Source organism: Oxyura jamaicensis, chromosome 4 (genome assembly GCF_011077185.1).
Source record: "Oxyura jamaicensis isolate SHBP4307 breed ruddy duck chromosome 4, BPBGC_Ojam_1.0, whole genome shotgun sequence".
NCBI lineage: Eukaryota > Metazoa > Chordata > Aves > Anseriformes > Anatidae > Oxyura > Oxyura jamaicensis.
The window spans coordinates 8538119-8549293 of NC_048896.1; the positions used below are offsets into that span (position 1 = coordinate 8538119).

Sequence of the window (11175 nt, forward strand, 5' to 3'; positions counted from 1 at the left end):
CTCTGCAAGGTCCAGTTGCTGTTAATTACCATTAATGGCAGCTCATCTTGGCCATCTGCCTGCGGGCTGGCTGACCGGTGGGGTGCCCCGGTTTGTAGTTACCTGTGCACCTTTGCCTGCCTATCCCTGGTCCAGGGGCTCCAGCCAGAGACAGAGCTGTCCCAACAGCTGCAACAGGCAAGGTGAGACTGAGATTTCTTTCCTCTACCTTCCCCTCCTGATTTATTAAGTTCCTTAATAATGGTGAGAAGTGGTGGGGCAGAATCTGACATCCAAGAGCTGAGGTAAATGTCATAGAGCTGCTATCATCCTGTCCCACATACCAAAGCCATCAGCCTTTGCTGAGTAAGGCTTTGCTGTGGCACAATGTGGAAAAATCCCACAGCCTATCTAAGATGAAGGGAGGGGGCTAAATCGTCTTCCCAATCTCCCTGAAATCCTCGCACCACTACTGTCAGCATTGCCTAACCTGCTGCTTCCCTGGTGTGTTTGCTCACTAGCAAAAATCCTGTGGAAAAGGGCTGTTCAACCTCACCTGCAGCCACCTCAACCTGGTGGAGAAGGAGTACTTCGGGCTGGAGTTTCGCAGCCAGGCCGGGAACCACGTGAGTGCAGTTGCAGCACGGCCCCATCGCAGTGCCCACAGCCAGGCAGAAACAGCCCGCACTGCTGTAGGTGCTGGAACCACCACAAAATACTGGGTGGAAAATCAAAATGGAAAGGCTTGCCATAATGCTAAAAAAACTTGGAAATGGGAATCACAAGCCATGACCTGGTTGGCAAAACCCTGATGACAGCCACAGCCCATAGGGTTTATCCGTAACCATCTGTGGCAAGCAGCACGGCCCCAGCAGGACAGTTTGTGGCAGTCCCCGAGCTAGCCAGTGTTCTTTATCGTGTTCCAGCATGATGCTCCTGCTCTTATTCCCACTGTTTATTCACCCAGTTTATTGCCTTATTTCAGGTCTGGCTGGAGCCACTAAAACCCATAACAAAGCAAGTCAAAAGTAAGTATTTAAAAGATAAAATTCATCTCAGTCGCTACCAGTGGGGGCACGTTTGTGTAGTTTCTTGTGCTTGAGGGCGGGAGCTCAGGTTTTCAGCATTTACCTGAGCTACCTATATGGTATGAAGGTGGGCAGAATTGTTTGCAAAAACAGCACTGTCCATATAAAACCCTGCAGAAATGCTGCTGCCTTTGCAACCTGTTTTTTGCACCATTTTGGGCCTGAGCTGTTAATATCCTGACAGCTTGGCGGAGGGGCAGGGGCGGCTGTGTGCGTGCGTGAGTGTGCGTGTTGGTGTGCTGGCAGAGCAGTAGGAATTGCTCTCTGAGTGTCCTCCTTTCCCCTTTGCAGCTCTCAGCAGCCCAGATGCCCACACAGCCGAGCCCTGTGTAGAGCAGTGTTAACCGTGTGCCTCGCAGGCGTGCGGCGACCCCTCTTCCCCGCAGCCTCTGGACCCCCACGCTGCTGCACAGTGACATAGCGCAGCCTGACCTGAACCCATGGCTGGTGTTAACACAGCACCTCTATCAGCCTATTTCCATAATGAACCAAACAGTATTTTCCCCAGATATGTGATGACTAGCAAGTGGTCAAGAGCACGAGGCCACGACCCATGTGTTTGCAAGGAGGAGTCCCGGAGCCATCCCGTGGTGGCCTGGGGTGGTTGGTGCCTACAGAATCACCTCCCTGCACTTTGCCTGGGGTTTGGCTGCTTGCTCTCGCCCATCCCACAAACCAGCTTTGCCCAAATGCCCTCCCCTGAAGCTGTTGCATCCCAAAAGCTTGTAGGGCTAGGTAAAGCCCAGGGCTTTTGCTGAGGGTTTAACATATGGCTTCTGATGGCAGCTACAGTGGGGTCTGGCCACACTTCAGAGCAGCACCTGTAGCACTGCTCCACTGGGAACCCATGCGGCAATCCCGCTCCTGGCGGGGGCCTTTACAATTTAAAGAAATGCTGGGGCATTTTTTCTGGAATAATTTTGAGGTGTCCAGCTCCCTGTTTGCTTCCATCCTGGATGCCGGGGGTTGGGGTAGGCTGGTCCATCCACACAGGATGGAGATCCTGACACTCAGGGCTCCCAGCCCTGGTTTGTAAGTGACCAGAGCAATTTGCTCTGTAAGGAGACAGCATGTGGGAAAAGAGTTGTAAATGTTCTCAATAGGCACATAAAAGAAAACTTATGAAGATGTTGTGTTTTAAGATCCTAAGGAGGTTCTTTTCAAATTTATGGTGAAATTTTTCCCAGTGGACCCCGGACATCTGAGAGAAGAGCTGACCAGGTACTGTGTTTGTTCTGGTCCTTCCTTATTGCAGTCCTATGTTTTCACAGTTGCAATGCATGTGTATAAAAATCCTTGTTGTCATCCAACCAAACCTGTCTGTTAGCAATGGTAATGCTAAGTATTGACAGAGCTCTGTGCTTTACAAAACAAAACTGCAAATAGTATCTTTCCTTGGTACTCTATTTTTATATAAAAACCACTTGAAAATCAGCCATCTTAAGAGGCTGCAGTGTGTTTACTGCCAAACGTTTTAGCAGTTGAGCACCAAGTCTGACTTTGCTCAGTCTAGCTCCTGCCTCAAGCTGTGTTCTGAGAGAAAGACCTTAATTTTATTTTTAAAAATGACATTGCTAGCTCTTACATTTCAGAGAACGCACTGCAAACAGGAGCTAAGAATAAAACCAATACAGTGCTTCTGCAGAACATTAGCCCTGAGAGGAGACACAAATGCCCTCTGAAGCATAAAGGAATGTTAGTTCTGAAACCTCTTAATGGCCATTTAAATGGCAGGGGCATGCTGCTCATGGTGGTGCCCAGCTGTAGCCTTGTGGAGGGGCTGCACACTCCTGTGACCCCCCCAGACCTGCATCCCTTGTGCTGGGGCACAGGCGAGCACTGGGAGGGGCATGGGGACAGCCTGGCTGTGCTGAGCTGGGGCCTGAGAAGGGTCCCCTCTCAGGGCAGCTCCTGTCCCCTCCACAGGTATCTCTTCACACTCCAGATCAAGAAGGACCTGGCGCTGGGGCGGCTGCCCTGCAGTGACAAGAGCGCGGCGCTGCTCGTCTCCCACCTGCTGCAGTGTAAGGGCAGGCACACGCCTGCAGCGGGGGCACCAGGGCTTTGCTTTGACTGCATGGCAAGGGCTGCTGCTAACCCCACTCTCCCTGTGCCCCCCGCAGCTGAGCTGGGTGACTTCCACGAGGAGACAGACCAGCAGCACCTGGCCACCCACAGGTACCTGCCCAACCAGGAGTACCTGGACAACAAGATCATGCATTACCACCGAAGGCACGGGTAAGGGCTGCTGCGCACGGGTTCCTTTCCATCAGCACACAGGGACAGCAGCGGCATGGCTGCTCAGCGTCCTGGCATGCACACATCCAAAATGGTGTCTTTTCAGCCCATTTCAGTAGCTGATTTTTCATTCTTGTCACTTCCCAGTGTGTTTGTGTCTCCAGGGGGAAGACACCAGCTGAGTCAGACGTTCAGCTGCTGGACGTGGCCAGGAAGCTGGAGATGTATGGGATTCGCCCGCACCCCGCCAGCGACGGCGAGGGGACGCAGATCAACCTGGCCGTGACACACATGGGGGTGCTGGTCCTGCGGGTAAGCTGCGGGCTCAGGGTGGGCTCTGTGAGGACATAACCTCCTGTTCTCAGCCTTCTCCCCTCACCTGCTCTAAACCAAGTGCACCCTAGCAAACCTCAGGCAGGGAGGTGATGCTCTGGGATATCACCCTGGTCTCAGCCCCAGCACACTGCCAGCACCTCTGGCTGCACACTGCTGTGCCTGCCGGGGCTCTGGCAGAGCCCTGCTGTCCCTTGTCATTGCGGGCACAGCCGTGTAAGCACTGCAGGTTACACGGCTGCGTCACATGCATTCACCGTATAATCTCCCAGCAAAAATAGCCACCTAATGTCTGTGCAATTACATAACGTTTAATCACAGTGTAGCTGAGGAATAAATACAGACTTCCTCGCAGCCGGCGTGAAACAGTGCTTGCCTCCCACACTGACTAATTTCAACCTGGGAACATCTTGCCAGAGCAGAAAAAAAAAAACACCCTAACTGCGGGTCTGCTGTTCATAATTAGTGCTGCCAGACCCAGTTATTTATTCAGAGCCATAAACACCCTCGTGTGCATGCATGATTAGAGCATCTGTGAGCCCATGAGAATCTGGGCTCTCCCAGAGGGCTGAGAGGGTCTCAGTGCCATGGCCCAGGGTAGCACAGTTTTATCTTCCTGCTGTGATACGAGTATTGCATGTCTGCATCCCAAGTGATGCATAGCAGTAATGAAGGTGAGGTATGCTTGCAGTCTGCTTAAAGGCGTGGAACTGAGCTGAGCTCTGCTGCGCTTCTCATATCACTTCTTTTGGGAGGCAGATTCTGCATTAACACCTTACCTGCCCTGTGAGCTGGGAAGGATGGGACACTCTGCTTTGACCCCTGTGAGTTTTGTCTTGGACCACTGCTGTTATACAGTTAGCTTCTTTAGAAAGAGTTCAGCCCTGAGCCTTAATTCCTGCTCTTGGGATCAGCTGATAGAGAACTGAGGGTCAAATGCTAAATCCCCATTGCCTCTTCCCCAGGCCCAGGGGCAGTGGGCGCTGTAGAAATGGCTCCTGTGGTGTCCTGAGAGCCCAGGTCTCGGCCAGTCATATTTCTGCATCTTGCCCCATCCTGGTATAACTGCTGTGTCTGTCCTTGCAGGGCAATACAAAGATCAACACATTCAACTGGTCCAAAATTCGCAAACTGAGTTTCAAGAGGAAGCATTTTCTCATCAAGCTCCATGCAAACATTTCTGTAAGTAGGGCTCTGTAAGCTGCGAAGGCAGCTGCCCAGCTCAGGACCGTGAGGGCAAGCTGCAGAGTCTGGCCCAGCGCGTCCCTGACACCCGCGCGCTTGTCCCTGGCCACACAGGCACTGTGCAAGGACACACTGGTGTTCACCATGGCGAGCAGGGATGCCTGCAAGGCTTTCTGGAAGACGTGTGTGGAGTACCACGCATTTTTCCGGTTGTCTGAAGAACCCAAGTCAAAGCCCAAAGCCCTTCTGTGCAGCAAGGGCTCGAGTTTCCGTTACAGGTAAAGTCCCAGAGGAAAATCCCTGGTGTGCAGAGGCTCTAAGCCTCCCCTTTAAAACTGCCCTGGCTGGGTGTGAGAGGCTGACACCTGAGAGCTTCTTCCCTGGTCCTGCTGATGCCACCCCGGTCCTGCCGCGTCCCCTCACCTCCCCCAGGGTGCGGGGCCGCCCAGGGCTGGGCTGATGGTGCTGCTCACACCTTTCCCTCCTTGCTGCTGCAGTGGGAGGACACAGAGACAGCTGCTGGAGCACGGGAGGAAGGCGAAGATGAAGAGCCTGCCCTTTGAGAGGTACCGAGGGCAGGGAGGGGGGCAGTACTGAGGTGTGTGTGTGGGGCGTCCTGGCCCTGCATCCACCCCTGCACTCGGCCTTGCAGGAAGCACCATGCATCCCGCTATGACGAGAGGCAGTGCCGCTCTTCCCCGGACCTCCTGACAGATGTGTCCAAGCAGGTACGTCCCTGCAGTGTGCACAAGAGGCAGCCAGAGTCTGAGCCACAGCCCTGGCTCTTCATCCTGCTGCCGGCTCTGCTCTGCTCCCCCTGCCCGCCTGGGGCTGAGCAGGATGCCCACAGACTCTTTTTTTTCACCAGGTGGAGGAGCTGCGCCTAGCCTATGGCAGCCGGGGCTCCTTCCGCGCTGCCAACGGGGTGCACACCTCGGAGCCCACGCTGGACAGCCGCTGCTGCAGCTCCACCACGGAGGTGACATTCGCTGCCGAGCTGGAGCGCTCCAAGCCTGAAGCAGCCCCCGTCTTCCTGCCCCACTCCAAGAGCAGCTCCGCCTTCCCCCTGCTCTACGCCGAGCTGGAGCTGGAGCGGGCGTGGGAGCCCGCCGACCTCTTCGGCTCCAGGAACCCCTTGACATCCTTTCGGCCCCACCACAAGTTTGCTGGGAACAGCAAGAGCACCTCGGTGGGCAACATGCGGGAGGTCAGCACGAGGCCGCTGGTGTACACAGATGTGCCATGCCCCCAGCCAGTGGCCACCCCGGCCCCCCAGGTCCTCTTTTACGTAGACAGGCCACCACAGGCCCTGTGCCACATGCAAACGCCCAGCCAGGAGGCAGCAGGAGCAGCCGGTGGATGCATCCCTATGGCCACAGAAACACCCAAGTGGAGCCCAAGCACTGCCTGGACAGGAGAATTACAGCACGAGGCTTCGCACAGGGCTGTGGGCACCAGCACAGCCCCCGAAGGGGGGAGCAGGCCGCTGGCTCGCTCCTTTGATTATGGCCTTCAAGAGCAGCCTCCCAAACGGTCCTGGAGCCAGTCGGACATGAAAACCATCCGCTTCCCCTACGGCTCGGAGTTCAGGCCCCTGGGCCCACGGCCTGCCCTGAGCAGCCGCAAGGCAGGAATCCTACAGCACGTGCTGGCCCAGCAAGGGCTCACGCCACGGCCGAGGCACCCCGCCGAGCGCTATGTCGGCAGCAGCACTGAGTCCAGCGACTCTGACTCCGACCTCCTGGCCACTGACTACTGCTCCCTGTACGGCCGGGTGCTGCGGTCGCCCATGGCTCGGGTGCGGCTGTCCTCTGGCAGTCTCCAGCTGGAAGAAGAGGATGAAGAGGTGTCCTTCATGACCGGTGCTGCTGAAGAGAGGACTTCCAGGTATTTCACTTAGGTGCCTCACACCGGCTGAAAGGAGCCACAGGTGGCCAGGACTGATCCAGACCCACACAATGGTCACAGTCCTGCTTACAGGGCTGCTTACTGCTTGTGAAACGTGATGGGCTCATGTTGTGTGAGTGCTCTTAGCTGTAGAGGAAGTGTTAAGGGACAGCTGGGGAATGTTCAGAAGCACCCATCTCCTGCATCACACCTTGAAACTGGTGCATCTCTGCCACCAGGCTTTTCACATGCAGGGGTCCAGCTTGAGCCAGATGGGCAGGGGCTCTCTTTTAAGCCCTGCAGACACTGCATCTAGTCCAAGCAGGCCACACTCAGAGCTCAGCCACCCAAGTCTTCATCAGTGAGGTGGAAGAAAAAAAAAATTATGGAAGATCTTAAACAGTTTTTCACAACTCCAGGGAAGCCTGCTGGTGGGAAGAGTGTTTGAGGCCCAGTGGGAGAGGAACAGGATGGTCGGGGAAGCTGAGCAGAGGCAGCTGTTCTTGGAGCTGTCAATGCCCCAGCACAGAGGCTCCAGTGGCAGGCTCCTTACACCAGTGCTGCAGGAACACCCAGTCCTGAAGGACACAGTGCCACGCGTGGGGTGCTCCTTGTGATGCTTTGAGCCATGTAAGAAGTGAGCAACTCTGTCTTGTCCCTGGCCATTTTAGAGCATTATCCTTCCCAGGAAATATCATAGCAGCACTCGTAAATCATTAAACAGCATCCCACTCTGAGCTGTAGTAGGTGGGTTAATGAATGATGATGTATAGCTCCATTCTTAGGTCTATTAACTGTTATTTTCTGTCAGCGGCTCCAGAGCCCGGGCACCTCAGCATCCTGCTTAAATCTGGGGGGGGGGGGGGGGGGGGGGCGAGGCACGCAGAGGAAGGTCTTGCTACCCCAAATCAGGCCTCCACCAAGCAGTGTGGGGAAAAAGCTCTGAGGAGCAGGACAGGAAAGAGAGGCAGCTGGTGCTTACCCTTTTGGCATTAGGAAGGCTGCTGTAACCATGGTGCTTCTAAACGTTCCTGTTTGCTACATGAATGCAATGTTATTTTTACCAGGGCCGTTTCTAGTTATAGAAGAGCAAGAGAGGGAGCTTCTCACCATCCACAGGGCAGCAGGAGGGAGATTGCTTATTTGTGCATTGCTCCCTGAAGTGGAAAGGTATAGATACTTCCTAGACATGTTTTTATTACACAGAACTTATTACCCTAAAAACACAGGAAATCTACTCTGAAAACAGGAGAATGATGCTACTTCCGTAAGATGTTAAGTTCTTATTTCTTTAAGAACAACTCTGTAAAACTGCAGGACATGACCATAAGAAGAGGAAAAGCCCTGTAATGCCTATGGTTGAGAAAGCAGTGCAAAGTAGTTGAAGGGATTTTAGGAACAAGGAAGCTGGGGCAGGGATGGAAAACAAGTGTGGAAAAAAACTAGGTTCACGGTTACTGCCTCACTCTGTGTGTTGCTGTCTTTTGTTTTAGAAGCTGGACAAAAAAATATTAAAAAAAAAAAAAAGTTGTTCACACTAGTTTTGGTTTCCTCCTTTTGGATGGGGCCCAAGCTACTGCAGATAAGGCCATCTGCACCTCAACCCACCTTCCCCTGCAGCTCACAGCCCCCAGGCAGCCCTCGTTGCTCCCCAGAGCTGCCAGGCTGCTTTCCCTCTGTGTTCATTGTCTTACAGGCAGCTGAGACTCACTGAATGCTGCTGAAAACAACCACATTCTTGGTCAGCTGCCCAAAGAAATGTGTTAGATCAACAAGAGAGCACACTGTTTGCTTTTGCTCCAGGTTATTCTGGGATGAAGAAGCTGTGAACTACCTGGACCCCACACGCTGCTCTGGGACTGATGGAAAAAAAAAAGGAAGAAAGAAATCCACATAAATAGAAAGTTTACTTTCTCCATGCTATGCATCTTGGAAACAGCAAGAACTGCCATTCAATGCAGCATTTAAGTATGGTAATCTACATGCATGGTGTGGGAAGGGGAAAAAAACAGTTGTAGTGATTCAACTACAAAATTTACATGTAGTCCCAAGAGAACATCCCTTAAAGGGTTATTATACCTTAAGCAAACAGGCAAACCTACTATCACTGTTAGGTCCTGAAATCATGTGGAGACATGGAAGGCTGGCCCAGGTCAGCTTTACCTTGAGCATAGCACAGAACAGACAAGCAGCCTTACTGGGAGGGATCAATGTAAAACTACAGTGCACAAACCGCCAGGAGTTCCTAGCTCTGGCATTCAGAACTGCTGGGGACACTGCAATGAGATGGGGAAACAAGGACTTGGGAACTATTTTTGGATTTTTCCATTGACTAGAGAGTACTGGGGCACAGCATGTACACCGTGACTTAGCACATCATACATAATGGTCAACAATAGCAGAAGAACAAAGCAGTCCTGAGTAAATGACAGAAATTAAGCTAAAATCATTGTATAAGCCAGCTTTGCTGGGACTGACTAAAATAAAGGAACAATCTCAGTAAGCAGTGGCACGCATGCAAAGAAAACCAAAATAACCCTTGCATCAGTCCTTCCCTGTGGTACCTGTATAGTCCCTTCTCAGCCCTGTTCACCAAGAAGAGGCAAGAATATTGAGTGTGTTTCACTAGTAAAACAAATGAACAAAAATACTGAGGACAGAGAGATGACATGTACTGCTGATGGTGAAAAAGCCATACGTCAGTACCTGGGAAAAAGCAAACATATCCCTTAAGCAACCAAACACTATTAATTGGGGGGGGGGGGGGCCCCACAGAAGCATTATAGCATCAAAACATTAAGCTACTTAATGCATTTGGACTGATGTAGCTAGGGCTCATAAAATGCATCACTTACAGATAAAGCTAATCTTGAGATTTACATGCAAGATATTCTTTTTTCTTTTTTTTTTTTTTTTACATAGAGGTGTATGTATTATGTTACAAAAGCATCAAAATGTACACAGTATATGAAGAACATTAGTTTGGAGGAGCTCTAAGGTTCCAGCAAATTTAACTATATTCAAAATATAGAAATTTCTATATTAAGTGTAACTTCAGTTATTGGAAAGATGTGAAATAAGGCAAGCCAACATACATACCATTAAAACTTTGTAAAGAATAAAATCATTTTATTCCAGTGTTAAGTCATAAAACAGTGTTATAAAAATGAGACCTTTAACAATTGCTAAGCCTTGTGCAAACACATCGAGAATCTATGCGCTTTCCTATTCAACTATAGATATTCAATTGAATGCAAGAACAGGTTTTTACAATACTACAATGCTTACTGTACAGAAGTGTGCTAGAGGAATCAAGAGACCAGGGGTTTTAAGAATGATTACATTGATAAAGGACTCATCTACCCAAGAACAAATACATTTCTCTACTCTGTGATACAGACTACTTTGATAAGACTACTTCAGTATCAATTCTTCTCCATCTACCGTGGGAAACCTAACAAACCAAACACACAAGAAGATGATTCCTAAGTTAATATCTTGATCTCTCTTCCCATTATCTACCTGCCAGCAACAGAATACTGCTGATTAAGTTACACAGTTCATCAGTATCTAGCAAGTCATGGGGAAAAAGAAACGGTTCTCTGGAAACCAGTAATACAGACATCCATTCTTAAGAGTTACAGTCATACAATGCACAAAGACCTTAGGTGCAAAAATGCCATGTGCAGTACAATAAAGTAGTCTTTAAATGGACTGTTCTTACAAGAGAATGAAGCCGTTTTATGCATACATGGATGATTTTTTTTCCCCATACTGTCCTGTGAGGTAGGCATATGATCCACCCATTTCACAGGAAGAGGCACCATAGTTCAGTAACTTGCTACAGTCTTACCACATAAGTAGGACATTAATTAATTCACTAAGCCTGGCTATCCAGAACAGGATATGGAGTTGCATAGATTAAAGACTGTGTCAACAGGGTATAACTACCAATTACAAAATTCAGGAGAAATTCTTATCACCTCTCCCCTTGGTCTCATTAAAAAAAACCACACACACTACACCTTAAGGGAAGTGACACAGAAGTAAAAACATGATTTTAATTCTGAGAAGTGAATATGGAGGTCTTTACAATGAGATTTGGGATGGGACTGGTGAAGTAAAAGCTGAGGTAACTGTGGCCCTGGCCTTTTTGTACCTTCACTTTACAATGCCAAGTTCACAATTAAGCCCGTAAAGATATTAGGTCACGCTACGTTGTCACAGGCCATGCACATTCGTTTGAGCACATAGATGCTGAACGTTCCTCTATGGGACTGAAACCAAAACTAAACCGTGGAGTTGCTCTGTCTCTCTAGCATTCCCTGTTGCATAGCAGCTGGTAGGTATCTTCCAGACAAGAACAGCATGGGGGATGGGGGAGAATGACCCGAAACCTTTTCAAAGCAACCATGCGACTCTGTGCAAGGAACGCCTTTGCTAAGCCATAACACAAGATAGGAGG

General features: G+C 50.5%; 1 protein-coding gene across 2 annotated transcripts in view; it reads left to right on the top strand.

The window, feature by feature from the left end:
* The window catches only part of FRMD7 (FERM domain containing 7), a 10894-nt gene extending 3801 nt beyond the window's left edge, over positions 1-7093 (top strand). Inside the window, exons 2-12 of one of the 2 annotated variants that reach the window (XM_035325157.1) lie at positions 501-605; positions 965-1007; positions 2210-2288; positions 2994-3091; positions 3191-3305; positions 3470-3617; positions 4725-4820; positions 4938-5101; positions 5321-5389; positions 5476-5551; positions 5692-7093. In XM_035325157.1, coding sequence (XP_035181048.1) covers positions 501-605; positions 965-1007; positions 2210-2288; positions 2994-3091; positions 3191-3305; positions 3470-3617; positions 4725-4820; positions 4938-5101; positions 5321-5389; positions 5476-5551; positions 5692-6723 — 2025 coding nt within the window. In that variant the 3' untranslated portion in view covers positions 6724-7093. The remainder of the gene's footprint in view (positions 1-500; positions 606-964; positions 1008-2209; positions 2289-2993; positions 3092-3190; positions 3306-3469; positions 3618-4724; positions 4821-4937; positions 5102-5320; positions 5390-5475; positions 5552-5691) is intronic. The other variant, XM_035325158.1, reaches the window with a different exon arrangement.
* The last annotated feature ends 4082 nt before the right edge of the window (positions 7094-11175 follow it).